This window comes from Equus caballus, chromosome 5 (genome assembly GCF_041296265.1).
Source record: "Equus caballus isolate H_3958 breed thoroughbred chromosome 5, TB-T2T, whole genome shotgun sequence".
In the NCBI taxonomy this organism is placed as follows: Eukaryota; Metazoa; Chordata; class Mammalia; order Perissodactyla; family Equidae; genus Equus; species Equus caballus.
The window spans coordinates 16,015,953-16,037,385 of NC_091688.1; the positions used below are offsets into that span (position 1 = coordinate 16,015,953).

Here is a 21,433-nt window from a genome sequence, read left to right on the forward strand (position 1 = left end):
TCTGAGTGGCTGTCTGGATGACTCTTTTTGGATAGTGGGACTGTTATGTCCCTCCACTACACTATTTACTTTGTATATTGGGATCACAAATCCTATCAAAATCTTATCGATGCTATGGACCTCTCTTTTCTGAAAAGTACACATACAGTTTTGCATTCAATTTCAGGGGGGGTCCATGAATCGCCATTTAAAAACGTTGACTATGTCCGAAAATTCCCACATTCTGGGATGTTGGGATGCTGGGCCGTCAGGAATAGTGACTCCCAACCCAACATCATATCCTTCAGGTACAAATATGACAAGAACTCCACATGAAGGAGCTACAGCGATATGTTTGCGCTAGCATGTCAGCCAGACTGCCACGATAAAACACAGACATTCTAACCAAAGAGCATTAAGTCAATACAGAACTCTTTATGCATCACCCCGATAGAGAGCTTCCAGCCTGCAGTGACAAGTGCTCTTCTGTTATCAGGAAACTTGAGGTGTAGAAAGTTGAAATATTCCTCCTTACAGCTTCCACCTGCCTTTTTTTTTCCCCCTTTGTTTCTGTTCTGTAAAGCACTGCAGACCCAATCTCCTCCTTGTTCACTTAATGGTACTATGGCACTGAACAGCTGTTAGCCAGAACTTTCTATGAGGAAGGATATGTTTTTATCTGTGTTGTCCAATACATGTGGTTCTTGAGTACTTGATGTGTGGCTATTGTGACTGAGTACTAAATTAAAAATTTTTTTGTGTGAGGAAGATTCGCCTTGAGCTAACATCCATTGCCAATCCTCTTCTTTTCTTGCTTGAGGAAGATTAGCTCTGAGCTAAGATCTGTGCCAGTCTTCCTCTATTTTTTTGTGCATGGGATGCTGCCACAGCATGGCTGATGGAGTAGGTCTGTGCCAGGATCTGAACCTGCAAACCCCAGGCCACTGAAGTAGAGTGTGCAGAACTTTAAACACTTGGCCATGGGGTGGCACCCCTAAATTTTAAATTTTATTTGATTTAAATTTAAGTAGCCATGTGTGGCTAATGACTACACTATAGGACAGCAGAGGTAGAGAGGATGGATAATAAGTCAGAAAACCTAATTTTAGTCTGGGTTCTGTCATTTCTTTGCTTTGTAACTGGCAAGGTTTCCCTAGCTCAGTGTGCAGGGCTTCTCATGAGCTGTTCTACACTGGGCTCCAGTTGGCCTCAACTGCCATAATCACCTTAATGGCTGCTAATGCCTGAAGGCACCATCCTCTCCCAGGCCAACGTGCCTGTACTGCTCCCTGCACCTCGAATGTCTTCTCTTACTTCCCCTGACTTCCTGGCCTTGACTGTACTCAGAGGTCATTTCCTCCCAGAAGCCTTCTTTGATTTCTCTTGGTAGAGTAAGGCCAGCTCCCTCCTCTAGGCTCGCATATGCCACCTGGTTTATCACTTCATTGTAACACTTACCATATAACTTTAGTATTGGTTTAAAATCCCTGCTAGGGAGGGGTCATTATCTATTAGTTTTTTAATTACCAGAACATAGAACAGTGCTTATTGAGAATTAGCACATTTGTTTAAATTAAAAACACATTTTTTTTTAAGAAGTGGCATTCTATTTTAGACTTGCGTTGAGGTTGTAGTCAGCTAAAAACCCTGGACCTTTTAACATGAATTGATGACACAGTTAGTGTTCCCTCACTCTGTTCTGATCAATTTAGTTTATTTATTTATTTATCTTTTGGAGGAAGATTAGCCCTGAGCTAACATCCATGCCCATCTTCCTCTACTTTATACGTGGGACACCTGCCGCTGCATGGCTTGACAGGTGGTGCGTAGGTCTGCATCCGGGATCCGAACCAGCGACCTCCTGGCCGCCAAAGCAGAACGTGCGAACTTAACTGCTGCGCCACTGGGCTGGCTCCCTGATTAATTTAATTTTTGAATCTAAATTCAGAACTCTGTGTTTATTTCAACTACATTTTATGTCCTTGCTTTTGGTCCCACAGTCTATCCTGTAGAGATCCTCTTCCGGTGGGGCCAGGGAATTAACTTTTGTTGAGTATCCACCCAACTTCAGACTCTCTCTATTTAAACAAAACAACAATCCAATGAGATAAATGTTATTACCCACATTTTAAATGTGGGGAAACTGAGGCTAAAGAAGATTAAGTCGCTTCCCCAAGGTCACCACCAGTGAACTTGAACCCCAGTGGGCTGCCTCCCATGTTTAAGTGATTTCCAGTAGACGTCGTCTCTGGCCTCTGCTCTTCAGTGAGTGAGACCTACACCCTGAGCTCCGTGTCATCTGCAGCCCGGATACGCATGTGCTTCACGCTTTCATTCAAGTAACTGATGAAAATGTGGTTGGAATCTGGGAACTCCCCTCTGCTTATCATCAGTGCTTTCGTCACTACTCATCAACTGTTCAACTTTTCTTGAATTTTCTAAACTGTGCTTTAAACAGCTGATGTTTCTCTATTTTGTCTTTAAGAATGTTGTGCGAGATCTCCTTGTCACCTGCTTTGCTGAAATCAATACACACTTTAATGACTACTTCGTGTCTGTTTTAGGCTAGGGTCTAGCATCTTGCTTTTTCCAAAGTTTGCTCTAGGTGTCATTATCAGAGACTCACTTAGACAATATTTTATTTCTTTGTTAGACAATAGAAGTGTCAAACCCTAGAGTCTCAGAGTTGAGGGATGTTAGACATCATCTCGTCCAGTGCCCACTTGATGAAAGCTTTGCCCTAGAATTTAGGATTTACTAGTCCCTGCTTGGAAGCATGAGTGTCATGGTTGGAAACACGGCCTCTTGATTCACGTCTTGGTATCATCTCCACCCCGTCCTAGCTGTGCACCTTGGGTGAGCTACTTAACCTTGCTGTGCCTCAGATTCCTCAAACCTAAAATGCAAATAGGAATTTTACTTATAGGGTGTATCTTACAGGCTTTTTGTGATGGGATCAGATGAGATAACACATTTAAAATGTTAGAACAATGTCTGGCACATAGGAAGCCGTGAATAAGTCTTAGTTGTTCTTATCTGCTTAATTGTGGATGAATCAACCTTAAATTTCTGCAGCTAAGTTTTCCCCTTCTAACAACACCATCTACTTTTTTCTGACTCCTGTCAGGTTTCTAACCCGAGCACTGCCAGATAATGTTTAGGTGACCTCAGGTTGGTCTTGTGGCCTCTCTGAGCCTTGGCATCTTCAGGTTTAAGGTGGAGTTCACTTTCCTACCTTAGAGGACTGTGGGGTAGCTTCAGCTAATGTGTATGAAAGCCCTTTGTAAACGTGTTAGGTATTAGCACTAGTGTTAACATTGAGAAAGGCAATAAATATCTAACATTTATTGAGTGCTTACTACATGCTGGATTGCTGTGCTAAGTGCATGCCGTGGGTTACTGCATTCATTCCTCGTGACGGTCCTGCGGATATACACATTCTTGTTTTCTACATCTCACAGTTGCAGGGATTAAGGCCTGGAGAGCTTGACTCATTTGCTCAAGATTACACAGCGAGGGAGAGCTGGACGCCTGGATCAGAGCCGTGCTCTCAGCCACTGCAGCTAGATGGTCTTTCCACGAGCCTTTTTTTTCTTCTCGAAGTTATTGGGTTTACACTTTTTAAGATAAATTTAAAAATATCTACATCAGAACCTGTCTTTCTTCGTGTGTTTCTAATGCCAATTTTACACTGATGCTGTCCCTAAGGGCACATTTGGATTTATAACCCAGAAAAATATCTTCAGGAACAATAATGATACAGAATTTTCCCAGCAAGCTTTTGATAAAAACAGATGAGATATTCAAAACCGTCAACCTTAAATTCACTCGATTTTGTTTTTGTTTGTGCGTAAAGGGTATCCAGAAGTTTCAGATGGCCTGATCAATGGCATATGGAGGGATGGTCCCAGAGTCCCACCTTGGCTTCTGGGCAGATTTTCTTCACAGGGAGTGCCAGCCTTCCAGCTAGCTACTCCCTGTCTGTTCAGGTTTCTGGGTATTTAGAGTCTCCATCTTTGTTCTGTCAGAGAAGGGAGAGAGGATTGGACTCCATGAACTGTGGAGGAAGATTCTGAAAGGGTTAGAGGGATGTGACAGGGAGGGGAAAATCTCCATGGCTTGGAGCCCTTGGATATTTGCCTAACGAGCTTGGTGAAGGTCATCTGACTAAGACAGTGGAGGACATTTTACCTGAGGGAGCTGGATACTGGTGTGGCTGTGAATGGAGAACTAGGATGTGCCACTTGGCTTCTGGAAACCAGGCAGAAGACTCAAAAGAAATTAGGGAGTGGGCCTGAAAAAATGAAAGGAACTGCCTCTTCTTTCTGCTCACTTTGGATTGTATTTGCATGGGAATTTGTATTTATGAAATAACTGAGCCATATGGATGCACAAGGATGCATGTGTTCTTCTGGTCTGTTGACATGAGGAGCAGTTGAAGGGTGTGGGCTTGTCTGGAGGTGGGGGGGTGGGTGGTGTGGTAACATGAGGAGGGGGCAGTTCTGGGGAATATGGGCCTCTGTAAATTCAGAGGATCTGGGCATTTTGGCAAGATAATGTTCCCTTCTCATAGATATGTATTTAATCTATGTGTTTGTTTATTTTTGAGATTACATCTGCCCCTCTTCCCCCAGAGTTCTATGGATAAGGATGTTACATCTTCTCTGGGTAACCTCATTCCCTGGGGATGATTAGAAAGTAGCAAATAACTGTCTGTCCCTGAATGTACATGCTCAGAAAGACTGAGCTCATTTCTGTCACAAACATCAGTAGACAGGCTTAAAAGAGCAAAGCAAAGGAATAGATTCTGGGCAATTAGAACTGCCCAACAGCTTTCCACATTTGTACCAGAAAAGAGGCTGGGTTCAGAACTTCCCTGCATAATTATAAGGTTTATCATCTTTCTTTTTCTCTTACCTTCATTTACTTTTATTATATAATGTTACCAGCATTCCCTATGGATTGTGATCCAGGCCTGGAGAGTTGTCTGTTCCTCAGTACATATCCCCGGGAGTGGACAGAGGAACTAACCTTTAAGAAGTGCCTTTTGTGTGACAGACACTCTACTGCGTGCTTTAGAGATGCATATCCTTTAACCCAACCCTGTGTGAAGTGGATATTATTGTTCTCATTTTACAGATGATTGGTCTAGCATCATAGGTAGAGGTGGTCTGACCGACTCCATTGGCCATTCTTTTTTGATTGTACCACACTGCCTCAGGTGAGACCAAAAGACCAGCAAGTACTCTTCCCTAACACAGCGTCCTTTTAGGATGACGCTGTGAACTGCTTGCCTGTATGTGTAGCACCTATTGGGTAGAAGGCTAAACCCGTGGAGGAGTAAAGGATCAATAGATGAGCAAAGAGCAAAGATCTCTTACTCATCATCATGGTCGTCATGAATGGGTCTGAGGCACCTTGCCCGGTGTCATTGGAGGGCAAGCTTGAGTTGGAGTTGGGGCTCTTTGCTATTTTGTCTTCCTCTCACCAAAAGCTCCACTGTCACACTTCCTTCATCACTCTGCAAAGAACCTCTGATTTGGAAATGCCAATTCTCCTTCTCCTTTTAATATTAGCATATGAAGTCCGTTTACTTTTTCCTGTCCTCCAAGAAGTCTACTCTCAGTCGTCTCTTTCCCAGGGCACCCATAGTGTGAGTTGTAGTGTGGAGGAGGCAACTTTAGTGACCTTTTCTTGAACTTTCACCTTACTGAATGCTTCTGCCCCTGCAGCTTGTTAAGGAAATGGGGGTTGAGGGGATAGGGAGGCTGCAGAAAAAATTTTAATATTCCAATAAGGAGTGTAGAAAAGGCTTATAATAAGTTTATGGAGAAATAGCCTTATGTTCATCCCCAGGCCACCATTATGAGGATTCTGACTTTTCATTAACTGTCTCTTAGAGAAGTTTCTAGCCCATCCAGCTTGTCATGGAGCTCTATTCTTAAAAATTTAAAGATATTTCCATTGACTTTAGACGCTTGAAAGATATTCCTGGGTGTACCAGGATTTTCATTTTGAATGTTGTTATTGGATGTCCTCCTTAGTAGCTTCACCCCAAATGGCTTCTCTCAATTGTAATAATGGATGCTCCTCCTTTCTCCCTCACTGACCTTCCCATCACTTTACCTATTAGCACCACAGAATAATAGAAATTAGCATTACAGTGTCCAAAGAGAAACTCTAGTCAAACCCTCACTTACTTGTAAGAAAACTGAGAGCCAGAGAGGCTAAGTGATGTGCCATGGGTCTCAGTAAATAACAGAGCAGGGACTCCAGACTCTAAGTCCAGGGCTCCTTTGATCATGTTTCCTCTTTTCTTTCCTCAGTACCATTTCTCTGCTCAGTCATCTTCTGTCTAGTCCTTTCATTCTCTTCTGGGGCTTCCTCATCCTTTTTTTAGTTAGCGAGTGTGTATTTTTGGTGTTTCTCTTGGATTGGGGCATAGGAGGCTGGATATAGGGATCATGATAATAATAAAGGACTTAATTAAGAAAAAATAGGAATGGGTAAGAGAAGGATAATTCAAGAGAAGCCAACCAGCACAGAGCCAATGAGAATGGGAAACAGTGATTCAGAACATTTGTTATTGTCCTCCTTTTCCAAAAATGTTGCTAGAAAGAATCCCTTGTGAGTTGCTGGAGAACTTTATGAAATGATGCTACTATACCCAATAGACAATGGGCTTCCACCCAGTATAAAATAGTTAAGAGAACTCTAAGGCACATTCAATTCTTATTATTGTGTCTCTGGGATTCTAGTTTCCTCAGTTGTTCTCTCACCTGACTTGAGGACATCATTGGTTTTCATGGCCCCCAGCATCTAAAGCAGTGTTCGTTTCCCTGGCTGCACGTTAAAATCAGCCTGGGTCCTTCTAGAAAGGCTGATACCCTGATGGTAGCTGAGACAAATTAAATCAGAGTTTCTAGGGATGGGATGCCAGTATCCTTAATTTTTAAAAGCTTCCCAGCTGATTCTACTGTGTAGCCAAGGCTGAGATCCACTGATCTTCTAGAATGAGAGGTGAGCCTTTTACTTGATTTGTTTCTTTGGGTTGTGCTTTAATCAAATGTCTTGGCTGATTCCTCTCAGTTCTCTTACAGGCTACGGTGAAATGGCAGGAGCCCCCTGGGTATCCCAGAATTCAGCCCGAGAGAATGGGGCAATTAATTCTTGTGTTTCAGGGCACCAGCAAACCATTCACCTGTGGCTGCTTCTGGGCACACATCTAGCTGCACAGGTAGCAGCCTTCTGTGGTAAGGGTGATGTTTCAGAGTTCATGAATGCAGGTCTAGCTAAGGGGGCAACTTGAGGCTAAGAGACAGAATGAGTCTGCTGACCCAGGAGGTCCTTGAATAAGGGACTGAAGACTCACTGTCCTTGCTTCCTACCCATTTGATAACCTCTTCTGCATGTGAGGGCTGATTCAGCTCAGCTACCATCAAGTTCAGAAATCTCTTCGCCAACATCCTTGATGGTCTCCTAGAGACATGGAACTTACAGTAAATGGTGTGCTAGAGCTGCCTAGTCCCAGCTCTTGGCTGTTCATTGGGTCTCTCTCTCCCCAACTCCATGTGCGTTGATGTTAAGTTGGTAGCTTGAAATTGGCCATGAAGAGAGTGTTTACATTCCAGAAATTGGCAAATGCTGCACACTGGGGCTTTTCTCCCTTTAGAGAGGATGGTTGTTAATTTATTAGTATAACACTTAGTTTACCACTTAACAAAATAGTCCATTCACTTGTGGGTCAGTGGGACTTCTCTGTATTGCCTCAGATCTGCCTTTGGGTGGGTATTCCACCCTTTGCTCTTAGTCTTACCCTCTTAAATAGTTTAGACACCATCTATGCCCCGTATTACAAGCTAGCCCTTCAGATATTTGAGAACAGGTGTGACGTCTCTCTCAGGTCTCCCCTGTCCAAGCTGAGTGTCCTTAGTGCCTTCACTGTTTTCTCCTGTGCTTTGGAGGCTCAATAGGTGTCTTTGAACCCTGGGGTACATTGCAGGGTTTTCAAAGGAAAACTCATATTCTCCCAGAGATGATCCATGCACTCTTTCATAAAAAGCTGTTCATTTTTTTAATACATTCCAAGTAGTGTCTGATGCCCCACGAGGTGAGTGTTGGTACAGGGTGTAGTCTTGGGTGTGGTTGTTCATTGCAGCCCACATTCTGCTTTCCCTAAAATGCACGTTGCTGCCAGAACTCTCGATGGGCTTGGATTCGTCAGAGTGTCATCAAAACACAGATTCTGGTTTCTGAAACAGGTAATTTTCCCACTGCTGTTTTGTTTTCTTCCAAAGGCTTTTAATATTCCCCTGTTCTTTCTTCCCTTATCTGTAGTGTCAATCGTTTGTCTCCTGATCACCGAAACTGTGTGTCGAATGACAGCATTTGAGTCCCGGATTCAGTCAGACACATAAAAAGTGAATTTGTTAAAACTTATCTGGCTGACTGTCACTGAGGCAAAAGAGGGAGGAAGGCCAGTGCTGCCTTAATTCCTCAGGACCGCCACTCCCCATCCTTTGGAATTGGCCTTGGATGAGTCTGGAACTGACCTCAGGATTGGTTAACCTAAGCAGCAATGATGTGAACTTCCTTTCGGTCATTTTATAGTGAGGGCGGGAGCATGGCAGTCAGATGGGAGTCCTTTGGTTTAAAAGCAATGAAAGGGTGAATGTGGCTTCACAGCCAACATGAAGAGGGTAATACCAGGTAATGTTTTGAGTAACTGAGTCCATTGACCTCCTCAAGAGAGCAGTGGGAGGAGCAAACAGAGAGCTTTTTTGGGGGGGTTCTCTGCCTCTTTGCCGTGTTCTCAATATTGCTTTCTTTGTCTTTCATTCATTAGGATTTAAGTCTTTAGGAGTAGGTGTAATGACATTTCCATCTTCTTGACAGGCAGAGAGAAAGAGAGAGAGGGGGAGAGGTATGTATGTGTGTTCAGGACTGCCTGTCAGATGGTAAATTTGAACAGAGGCAGCTGTTGTCATGGTGATGGCAGGTTGCATCCCACCACCATGGAAACCAAAGTTAAAAAACTGATGTTAAGGCTGAAAGTCACATGATACACTTTTTGTTTTGTTTTGTTTTAAAAAAAGAAAAGGGATTTGGTTTTTCAATCTGATCTTTTTTTTAAAGACGAGATTGGGTGGTGAGAAAATTGCAATAAGGAAAGCAATGAGATAATAGAATGGGACGACACGCAGGAGGCAGAGCCTTCCCCCTCATTTCTCTGCTTGTTAGCAGAGCATTTCTCCTCCCATGGAGGTGGAAAAGAAGGGGGACATAGTGTAGATTCCAGATTTGCAGCCAGAGTTGTGCACTGATCGCTGTCACGTGGAGAAGCCCTCCTGCCCTTTGGAGGTGATGTGTGGTGCACTGTCTGCTGATCAGCCCAGGGCAGAGACTGGAAACCTAAAATTAAGGGCTAAGAAAAGAGATGGGGAATGGAGTTGAGGGCATAACTTGCCCCAGATATGAAGGTGGTTCATACATTAATAAGTTCAGATAATTAACATTGTTTTTCAGGAAATTGAAAAATTCATCTGTAGCCCCTCAGAACCCCAAGGAACGCAGTCCCTCTGTTTATTCCCTTTTCCGAATTGGCCTTCTTTGGGCCACACTGTCCTGCTAGATCAGCACAGGAGCAAGTGCAAAGAAGACCCAAAGGAGCCCACCCAGGAGTGCATCAGCCTCTGGGCCGAGGCCCCTTGGACCTTGACTTACTTCTAACCCGGCCTCTCACCTGGGTGGGGCAGGGCAGAGGCTTGCTGATAGGCCTTAGAGAGCCCGCTGGAGCTCCATCTTTTTGTCTCACACTCACTCCTACTTCATACCAGGATCTGGAGAAAAGGTGAAGCGTCGTTCCAGGAGGGAGAGCTGGCCCCAGGCCTGTTTTAACAGGACTGGCTTTAATTTTCCTTTTGGTCTGTGGAGGGTTGAAGAACTGCTCTCATGGCTGGCGTGGACAGGCTAGGAGGCAGATGTTTCTGCTGTGAGAAGGGCAGCCTCTAGCGAGGGTGAGGAAGATCAGGGAACGAGGGTGGTGGCTCTAGCCGTGTCTGGGTTCTGGGTACAAGGTCCTATCTCTTCAATATGACTGGCCCCTCCAGGACAGATGTATCGTTCTCAGTGGCCCGGGCGAGGGGGATATGATCTCACCAGCATGATCTCACTCCATTTCCATCAGGGTCTGTAGGAGCTGGAGCCGGACTTCTGTGATGGTTCAACCCCTCCTGTTCTTAGCCTTGGCCTTGGGTGTGATTAATGTCCCTTCTCATCACTGGGAGAGATTGCATCAGAGTCATCAGCTTCATAAATCCTCCTCTGAGGACTGGTGTTTGGATGTGCTTTCCATATTCCCAGGAGGCTCTGGGCTAAATGTCTTTGCTCTCTTCCCGGAGGCCCATTACCATAATTTTCTTTTAAATCCTTTGTTGCGGTGGGTCTCCTCAATGTCAGCCCATGGCTGCAGCCAGCCAGCCCTCTCCCGGAGGCTGTGACCAGTAACAGATGCTTTTCCCAAAGCTTCAAGCCACAGCAGATGCTTAAAGATTGATTTAGTAGGATAATACAAATGACTGTGCATTTGTGTAGCACCTTATGGTTTTCAGAGGGCTTTCGTCCTCATGTCATCTTAGACTTTGATCTTTTTGTATTTCTTGTTTGGTTCTGTGGGAGTGGATGGTGGTGGTTTTCCTAACTTGAGTACCATGTTGGGGCGGCTTTTGCATTGAGAATCATGGCCCTGGTTTTCCATTGCCAAGCTACATTTTCTCCATTGCATTGCAGGTCTTGAGAAAGATTCTGATTCTCCTCCTATAAAAAAGGTAACATGAAAGCCTTGGATAGCAATACTCACTGTTGTTCACATCTCCCGTGTCTGTTTGGTGTAGTGCTGCAGGGAGTCACAGCGCCCTTTCCCCATGATCGTCTTTAAGTTAACATCCCACTTGCTGGAATGATATTTACCTGCAGGTGAGGGAGGAGTGGAAAGACCTGCACAAAGATGGCCAGGCCATCTTTTGAGGCTCTTCTGTCTCTTAGAACTGGACATCCAAGAACAGGAGGCTGGGATAGAAGGGAGGGCGAGAAGACAGACCTTCTTGGAGGGAGAGTGTTCTGGGCCTGAGGTGAGGGGTGGGAATGGGTAAAGGAGGCTGAGACCTGCCTCCCCTGAGACTGTGGGCTATTCTAGACTCCCCCAGAAGTTTACAGGAAGTGCTTGAGTGTCCACAGACTGCCCCCCACAAAGTGCCTTCTCCATTAGGCTTGGAGTCGGGTAGAGAGCACAGCATTCTGTCCGCCTGTCCCTGGTGGCCCCTCAGCCGCTCTGAGCATATTCAGTCTCCTTGCTGTCCTGATGTCACAGGCTCTGAAAGGAGGCAGCTGAGAGCAGAAGGGATCTAGCATCAGCATCCTGGTGGTAGTTGAGATGCATGTTTCCCCTGGGGCACCCCAGATTTGCTGCTTAAGTCCTGAGTCCTTCTCAGCGCTGTACCTGCAGATCTGTCCCTGAGAGGTGTTCATAGGGGTGGCTCTGCAGATCGGGATCCAGGCAGAGAGAGGGCTCAGCTCTCAGGCCCCCAGGGCTCTGTTGACAAGCAGAGCCGGCACCACCACTGTCACCTGCCCGCCCATGGGGCAGTCTTCTCCCTTGCCCCAGCTTTCTTTTTTTCCAGGAAGGAAATGCAAAAATGGCAGGTGTGCAGGCCAAGAGCACGGCCCAAATTAGCTGTGTTGCTAAGGAAACAAGTCAAGCGTTCGAAGGAAGGAGCATTGGTAGAGGAGATAAATCAATAAGCGAACCTATTTTTATCGTTTCCCTAATGATTGTCTTGAAGCTGCTAGACGGGAAAGGGAGAGTTGGAGCGATACTGATCCTCATTAATGGGCTCAGAGGGAGAGTGGAGCAAAGGGGTGTTTGGGGAGAGTGCCGGGAAAGTTTATAAAATGAGGCACCTAGTGAGCAGACGGGAAGGCTGTAGGGAGAGGAAGCCTCTTCACAGGTTTCAAAGCTCTTCCATGGCCATTTCCTCCTTCCGTTCTGTCCCTTTGTTCTCCTGCATTTGATCTTATTGGAAACCCTGTACTGAGTTCCATGACCCTCAGGTTGGGATGGGTTTTTGTGTTGCTTCGGATTCTTTTGAATAAATATAGCTGTAATTGATTTTATAATTATAAAGTAATACATGCTTGTGATGACACTAAGACAGTGCATAAAGGAGTAAAGAAGAAAGTGAAAGTTACCCCACTACCCCGAGAAAACTCCATCATCTTTCTAGCAAGATGGAGTTTTTTCTTTTGCTCCTTTAAAAAAATTTTTTTTACATTAAAGAGACCTTCTGTGCATGCTGGTTTCTTTTTTGAATATCCGATGTGTGTACACAGTATACAGTACAAAATGTTCAAATGGGTATATAGTGTGCAGAAAGTGCGGGGTACCTTCTGTAAGGATATCTCTGGCTCTGGTTTCCCTATGCTATTCACTTATCAGTTGATTGATTAATTTACTAATTAATTAAAAACCAGTCATTGGGTACCCACTACGTGCTAGACACCAAGGTGCAGAGGTGAATGAGATGGCAGAGCCCCTGTCCTCAGGCTCCCATACCTCACTGCTCCGTTAGCTCCGTTTATTCAAGATCTGAAACTACAAATGGTCTGGACACTAGGGAGAGATATTGTTCTCCAAAATGTGCTTCGTGTCAGGCACAGAATGCAGTGGGAGTCACTGAATTCCTGGGCAGAAGGAATCAGAGTCCTGGACAGACTTCCATCCATCCTGTCCATAAAGGGCATTGTTCTTGGAGGCCTTGGCAATGTGGAGCTTCCTTTGACGTTTCCAAGTCACGTCCTTGTCCAGCCTGTGAGGTGCATTTGCTTGACCTATGAGCCATTATTTGCAGTCCAGGCTCTTCCCTTTGGGAAGCAGAGCCATTGCAGTTGGGCTTCAGGTTCTGCTGGCAGGAAGAAATGGGCGTGGTGCCTCTCAGTCAGCTCCCAAGGATGAGGGTGAGCAGGACCCGGGCCTGAGCCACAGTGAGGGACAACAGCCTGGTCTTTGTGATGGCTCCTCAATGGAGCTGCTGCTCAAGGGGATGCCTCACAGTCATTTCAGGCCTGCATTTAACATTGAGTGAGCTCCTACTGTGTACCAAGAGCTCTGCTAAGCACTGCCAGTGGAGAGATGAGCAAAACACCATCCCTCCTTTCAAGGTATAATTTCTTGAGGGAGATAAATATGAGGAGAAATGATAAAATTGCACAGTACAAGTGCTGTGGGGCATAGGGACAAACCATCACAGACAAGGTGACATTTCAGCTTGATCTTGACATATGATCAGACAGGAGAGAAAGGCCATTGTAGGGGGAACAAAAGCACCAGATGTCAGTGCCCCTTCTCTGTGCTTTCTTCAGGAGGAGACGAGCATACGAGGTTGAAGGAAAGGGCTGTGAAGGAGAGTGGCTGGCACTTGGGCAGGACTGTGTCTCCGCTCCTGCTTTCCTCTTCTAAGATTTCCCCATCGCCATCCTTTCTTTAGCCTAGTCCACAGAAACATGGAATTTCCATAGTCTCGCCTTTTCTTCTGTCTCAGAATCTCACCTCAGGTTCTTAATTGCCCCAGACATGAATTCATCCTGAGGTTGAGATGATCTCTAAGGTCTAAAGGGACATCCCTCTCAAGGGCATGTACATTTGAACAGCTTTCAAAATTTTAAGCCAAAGGATCCCTGCTCTCAATGGGTCCTTAGACGTCAGACTGCAGGCAGAGGATTTGGGTGGGGAGCATGTGGGAACGGGATCTTCTCAGAACCTATGAATTACCAAACCCTCACCTTTAGATTCCAGGCTCCAGGGCCTTACATAGCGCCATTCATTGAGACCTCATGAATTCGCAGCTGTCCAGACACCTGGCCAGTCACGAGAAGTCTGCCTCATCAGCACTCAGGACTAAGAGCCTTTCTGCTGCCCTGAGCCCCCTGCAGTGCTGATGGCCACACCTTCCTGAGGCTAACCCTTTGTTCCCTGACAAGCCTCGTATATCTGCACCTGGACATTCTGGGCTAGGTGAGCTTAAGTGTCCCAGAAGGGAGCTCCATGCTTAGATTATCTGTCTAGGAAAATGCAGGTGTGGAAGTAGGAGCAAGGAGTGGGAGTCACAGAGGGGCTGCCGCTGTCCAGGTGGTCACTGCTGGTGGAAAGGCCTTGGATGTGCCCAGCTGCCAGGACCTGTGTTGCCTACAGGTCAGCAACTAAGAGCTCATTTACTTTTAAGTTATCACTTTGAAGTTTTTAGGGGAAGAAACCTGAACCGCAAAAGGCAGTCATTGACCCCAAGCAAACCAATGAAATCTTATAATGTCTGCAGCTTAAATGAGAACATGAGAACGTGCACATCCTCAGTCGTATTTCCCAGGTCACTTGCTGGGCTCCTTGGACCTGCCAAGCAGCTTTCTGAACTTGCCTGGGGCATTTCCAGCCATGGCAAATGGCCGTTGGAGCCAGACACCTGTGAATACTTTTGTCAGCAACAAGGACAGGGCATGGGGTGGAAGAGGCACTAGCTTCACTCCTGTCAGAACCACCAGCACTCCTCTGCCTACTCTTGGGGACTGGCCGTGAGATCTGTCCTTTGTATCAGGGCTTTTCAAATATGTTCCTGTGAACACCATTCCCAAGAGAGAGACTCTGACAAAAGGGTTATATGGTGAAGCGAGTTCGAGGATGCCGTGTATTATTCCCCAGCCCCTCTCGGGGGGAGGTAGCACACACTGTGTACAATAGTATTGAAGGCTCCAAGAAGTCCTACTGGGAGGAAACCTGCTTAACTTTACTGAACCCCAGCTCTCCTCATCTATTTGATTGCAAGTTCCTATGGCACTCGTATTCTGTAGCCTGCATTTTAGGAACACTGCCACAAATGCCCTTGACTCCTCTTGTCCTTTGTCAGTGGCTTGTAGGCATGTTCTCAGAAAAGGGCATAGATTCCTGGGCCACCATTTCTGCCATGTTCCCATCTTCATTCTACCATGTGGATCTGGGGAATGGAATTCTGGGTGTCTGAACCAGGCCCAGGACAAGCTGTTCAGAGGGCATATGGGACACCAGGTCCTAGTGTGGTCCCTGGTCACTCTCCACTTATTCAGAGCTCTGGGTTAGAGCCCGTGATGGGAGGGAGGAGAACTCCCCCTGTGATCAGTGGGTACTGGTAGCCCGGGGTGGGCTGTGTGTGGGGCTTGTCCTGAGAAAGTGGGCATGCAAGCTAGGTGGGCATCTGTGGGTATGTCTGCCAGCATGTTTAGCTCTCAAGGGGCCTCGCTTGGTACCCAGAGAGACTGAAGGAGGAGGAATGGCTAGGTGTGCTGAGGGATTTTCCATGCAGCGAGCCTCCCCTCTGACCGGGAGGGTTTAATCAAGCATCGTGGGGTGTGGAGGCAGGGGACTGGCTCAGAGATCCTCTCAGCCCCATCCAGTTTTCATATCTGGTAGCTGAGCCCTGCAGGGCAGCATAGGCTATCAGTGCTGTCCCTAGGGTACGGGTCCTATGTGAGTGTTGGGGGTGTGTGGGAAGGAAGGATGGCCAGCTGCTGGAGAATGAGCTGTGACTCAGGGATGCATGGTGATGGGGGAGGAGATGGCGCTGCCAAATGAGAGTGAAAAGTACTCCAGGCTCAGATGCAGCCAGTCATCTCGCCCCCTGCAGCCTCCCATTCTAGTGCCCCGACCAGAGCAACTGGTGGGACAGCTCACATCTTGCACATACCACCTCTGCCTGGACGTGCCTTATGCCCTACCCTCCCCGGAGATGCCCCGAATGCTCTTTTACCAGTGATCTTCACTGACACAAGTATCGTGGTGGGGATGGGGCGGCATCAGGGGATGTTATGATTTGCCATCCTTCTGTACTCCCTTGGGAGGGCTCTAGGTCCTACATCCTACACAGCCAGCCTGGATGTGTGGGGAGACAAGGAGAACAGTCCCTTCCCTTCCCTCCACTTTGCCAGATCTACTGTTCTTCTCTCTTGCCTGGATTCCAGAATCTGCCAGAGCACAGGTTGCTCAATAAGACCAGTGGCAACAGCTCGCTTGTGTTTGTCACAACAATAGTTACAGAATGAAATCCAACACGCAGAATGACTCCACTTGGGAGCCAGTGATTCCCTCTCTCTCTTTTCTAACAATCCCCCCTCCTACCTCCCCCTGAGCTTGTGGCACAACCTTTCCTCGGGAGTCAGGATGCTGGCACTAGAATCATTGTCCTGTTTTTCAAAAGGGCACAGGGAGCCCCCTCACCTGTCTTCAGAAAAATGCAACAGACAAAAGCCTGAATTCATTATGTATTAATTTGTAGTTTGGTTCCTAGAGGCCTTGACTTTGCTGTCCTAGATTCAGACTCATGATGTGTCTCTGTTTCTTATAGATGTAGAAGATTAGGAGAAAATAATGCGGGACAAAGCAAGCCTCTTCTGGCTCCATTAAATATTTTTCTGAATTGGATATTAAAATAGAAAAGATCTTGCATGGAAAGGGTTGTTCCTTTTCCCAGGGCTCTCCTACTCAGTTGAGCAGGGTTTCTAGAGGAGGGGTCTCCAGACGTGAGGCCCAGAGACAGCAAAAGACAGCCACAGCTGGATCCTTGCTGAAGCATCATTATATGGTCCAGTGGTTTGAAGACTGAGAAGAACCGGGGCCTGCAATGGCCTCAGTGTTTCTTCCCACTTCTACTTTCAGCTCTGGCTAATGCCTGGATGTGTCGTTGAATTCATGAAGTACCTGGAGTGTCTACCATATGTCTAACTACATTATTTATTGACTACATTTTTCCTTTTCTTGGAGAAGATGCTTTGTGTTCAGAGCCCAATCAGAAATGCTTATAGTTTCGTGTGCTAAGAACCGTTCACTGTCCTGCCTGCCTGCGTGTTAATATAAATCATGCAGCCTGTAGAGACACAACGCGGGTTGATACAGTCTGTGTATCTGTGTGCACAGCCATCGGGAAGGCTGTGTCCCTCTCTCTTTGGTGAATCTGTTCCTTAACTCCTCTTTTCTCACGCCGTTTGAGTACATGATCCTGGCCACCATCATTGCCAACTGCATCGTCTTGGCCCTGGAGCAGCACCTTCCAGAGGATGACAAGACCCCAATGTCCCGCAGACTGGTATGTGCTACCCTCCTTCTCATCTTTCTTTCCCACTCTCCTTCTTCTTCTCTGGTTCCCTTTTCCTTTGTCCATCACCAGGCCCCCTTCCCTCCTTCCTTACCATATGGCTCTGTGAGGAGTTTGTTCTTTGACGAGGGACAAGTTGGTGACAAACTCCACTGGGATTCATAAGGACAAGAGGACTGACCTGTATAACTCCTGCTCCCAGGAAGTTCTGAAGGTGTTACAAACACTTGTATGTACCTTGCATGGCAGCCAGACAAAAAGAAAGGGCAGGCACAGGGTCCATTCACTTCCCTCCCCTTGCTAAGGGACTTTTGAAGTGAGAGGAAAAAGGAAGGGTAAAGGAGAGAGGATGAAGGATGCTCAAACCCTATGTGCAATCTCGGTTATGAACTTCCTAATGTCATGTCCATGTTCTCCTTAAAGAAATGATTCATGTGTCTAATGTATTCCCCCTAAAGAGAGCAAACAAATTGCTTAAAATCCAAATGTGTGGATAAGCAGCTCCAGCCTGATGGCCTGTGGATGAGAACTCTTAAGCTTCCATTGTGAGCAAAGGCCAGCAATGGAAAAGCCAATTCCTTCAAGGCAGAGCCAGCACCATCAGTCACCTTCATGGGTGGAAGTCTGGTCCTGAGCGTGACCCCCTACATCCATCCCCTTCTGCAGCTGGCTCCCCTGGGGCTTCCCTTGCTCTTGTGCACTCCGTGAGTTCTTCAGCACCCTCACTTCCCACCTGTAAACCGGGCTTGCCCAGCACAGACATCCAGGTGTCCTGTGGAAGAGAAGACAGGTCAGAGCAGAGGGTGTGACCAGGGTGTGCCTCTGATGAAGCGCAGTCCTCCCCTTACCAGCACCTCTGCTCCTCATCCTACAGGAGAAGACAGAACCATATTTCATTGGGATCTTTTGCTTTGAAGCTGGCATCAAAATCGTGGCCCTGGGGTTCATCTTCCATAAGGGCTCGTACCTCCGCAATGGCTGGAATGTCATGGACTTCATTGTGGTCCTCAGTGGGTGAGTCCTCCTCCTGTCTCTCCTTCTTTGTGTGTGGGGGCATGCCTGTGGTGTCATAGGTGGCTGGGTGCAATGAACCCAGGGCTGGGAAGACAGCAGTCTGTGGAGTGGAGTCAGAGGAAAAAGTTCTCGGATAAGATTCCCAGTGGGGCTGGATGATGGGCGACCCACCTGCAGGGGGGTGTGAGTACTCTGTGGAAATGCACGTGGCATCTGGCAGAGGGCATGGAACTGAGATCTGGCTGCTGCTGCCTCTGGTTTCCCATTCTGGGCCTGGCTAGTGCTGAACAAGCATATCCAAGTGAGTCTTTGCACTAAAGCAGGCAGTTTGCCCTAGCCTGAGGGGCTCCACCAAAAGATGGGCCCAAAGATGCCAGCAGGTGCAGGTTTTTCTTGGAGGTGGGAGAAAACCCCAAGCATATTTTCTGAATTGATAATTGAGATTTGTATTCTGACAACAGAATTCTTTTATGATTTGCAGATTAATATGAGGAGGTATAAAATGGAATTGCATTAAAACATTTGATAAATCATTCCTTTGGAAATTAATATAGTAATACTACATTGTGGCTGATCCAGTGTCATAAACAGCATATGTGATGGCAGTACGCCTATTTAAATATTTGCAGAATCATTCTTTTGGGGATGGACGTAGTATGCCTGTATTGGGGCTGATCCAGCACCGTTGGTGGCATATGTAATGGGCCTTGGGCCTGGTGGTGATGGGCATGCCTCCCTTGGCTTTTATGGCTTCTTGTTGGTCTTGGTGTCAGGTGGCTTTGGGTGCAGCAGGGGAGGGGTGTGGACCAGGCCCCGTGGGGAGCCCATGTCCTGTGTGGGTGTGACGTGGGCATTCCCTTACCCAGCTGCCTCACAGACAGTAGTTTGAAACTGTGAGCAAAAGAAGAGAGAGGAGTAGAAAAGTGAGGAGAGGGGAATGTGAGCCACCATTATGAGTGACTGAAAGGAGAGGGGAGCAAGGAGGACATTTTTTTCTAGGGAATAGCCAGAGGAGTGGGGGTGGGGAAAATCTGACAAGAGTAAGAGCTTGGGGGCATCTGCATCTACTCGTTATCTGTGGAATAGACACAATCCTCAGATGTTTAACCTTCACACCCACTGTGATTCAGTGAAAGAGAAAAGGTCGAAGGTGTAAGGGACCGGAATGTATGAATGGAAGCTCACAAGCAGCCAGCGCTTCAATAGAGGGAACAAATAGACAGAGATGACTATTTATATTTAAAAACGTCTATTGCCTTACAATAGGATTTCCTGAAGGTTATTTTTCTAAAAGAAAATTCTACTACTGAATTTTAAGTATGATTTAGTGTATAAAGATAAAATTTATACATAGTATTTCAGAAGTATGTGGTCATAGACATTGCAGCACAGCTGGGCGATGTTTTGTGTATTGTTCTTATTTTTTCCAGATTTACTGAGGTATGATTGACAAATACAAGTGCTATATATTTAAGGTGTACAATGTGATGTTTTTATATACGTATGCATTGTGAAATGATTACTACAATCAAACTAATTAACATATTCATCCCCTCAAATAGTTACCTTTTTTTATGGTGAGAACCCTTGAGATCTACTCCTAGCAAATTTTAAGTATGCAATACAGTATTATTAACTGTAGTCACCATGCTGTACATTAACTCTCCAGAACTTGTTAATTTGTAACTGAAAGTTTGTACTCTTTGATCAATATTTCCCCTTTTCTTCCACCCACTAGCGCTTGGTAACCGCCATTTCTTTCTCTGTTACTATGAGTTCGACTTTTTTTTAGATTCCACTTATAAGTGAGATTATGAGGTATTTGTCTTTCTCTATCTGACTTATTTTACTTAGCATAGTGTCTTCCAACTTCATCCATGTTGTTGCAAATGGTAGGATTTCCTTCTTTCTCGTGACCGAATAGTATTCCATTGTACACATATATACTACATTTTCTTTATCCATTCATTCGTCAATGAATGAATTTAGGTTGTTCCCATATCTAGCTATTGTGAATAACGCTGCAATGAACACGGTGTAGATATCTCTTTCAGATGGTGATTTTATATCCTTTGGATGTATACCCACAAATGGGATTGCTGAATCATATGGTAGTTCTGTTTTTAAGTTTTTGAAGAATCTCCATACTATTTTCCATAGTGACTCTACAAATTTACATTCCCACCAACAGTGCACGAGGGTTCCCTTTTCTCCACATCCTCACCAGCACTGGTTGTCTTTTGACTTTTTGATAATAGATAGATGATGTTTTAAACGTCCTTAAAATAAATAATATATACTATAAAATAAAAGGCCTAAATGAGACTCTGAGTCATTTAGAAATGTTGTGATTCTGTCTAAAACAAAAATGCTGTAATGTATATGCATTTTATGTTAAGATTGTGTGACCCTGCTGAGTTCTGTATGTGTCAGAGCCCATTTGAAGTTTCTTGACTAGTCCATTTATTTTTATTTTAAATTATTATATGTTCATTAAAGAAAATATGGAAAATACAGAAAAGTCAAAAGAAGAGGAAAACAGTTCACTGAGTAAGAAAAATTCCTAATTATTTTGTGGCATTTCCTTCCAGCCCTTCTAATGCTGAGCAAGCTCTCTTTTCAGTGTTCATAGTTTTGCTGGCTTTTCTCAATATAATATGGGCACAGCACATAATACTCCATATTTTGGTAAAAATCTGTAATGAACGATCAGCATTTTGTTAAATAGATGGACATAGCTTCTCCACTTTTGCAATTATTTGACACTTAGATTGTTTTCTGCTTTGGGCTATTATAAATAATTATTAAAGATGCTCCAGTGTAGAGCTTCTGAAAGAGAACCCACCATTCTGATGCGGGGTCTGGGAAGTAGGATGTGCAAGGGAGGCGGGAGGAACTGGACCATTTGACAGGATGAGAAGACTAACAGGAGCTGTAAGCACTGCCTTCAGATAAGGGATGCCATGTGGTTGAAGGAGCCGATGTGTAGGAGTCAGCAAGGTCCTTCTGTTAGCGTGGCCAAGACAGCCCTCCGTATCCTCACCTGCATATGGGGCTGCACAGGAGTGGGCACAGGTGCTGAGCCCTTGGCCAACTCACTTGTCCTCTCTGTTCTCTCTCCACCTGGCCCTTGCATCTCCCATTCTTGGTGGCTCTTCAAACTTTGCTGAAGGGCCACTGCTGTCCATCTGAACCGATAGGACTTTGCCCCTGTTCTTCATGTACCTAATGGTTTCTTTCTCTCTCCTTAATTCACACGCACATGTGCTCCA

General features: G+C 45.7%; 1 protein-coding gene across 2 annotated transcripts in view; it reads left to right on the forward strand.

Annotated features, from left to right (window-relative positions):
- Positions 1-21,433, forward strand: part of CACNA1E (calcium voltage-gated channel subunit alpha1 E) — a 475,091-nt gene that overhangs the window by 180,717 nt on the left and 272,941 nt on the right. The window contains exons 4-5 of one of the 2 annotated variants that reach the window (XM_023640670.2): positions 17,033-17,138; positions 18,022-18,161. In XM_023640670.2, the coding sequence (XP_023496438.1) occupies positions 17,033-17,138; positions 18,022-18,161 (246 nt within the window). Of the gene's footprint in view, positions 1-17,031; positions 17,139-18,021; positions 18,162-21,433 lie in introns of both variants that reach the window. The other variant, XM_070267841.1, reaches the window with a different exon arrangement.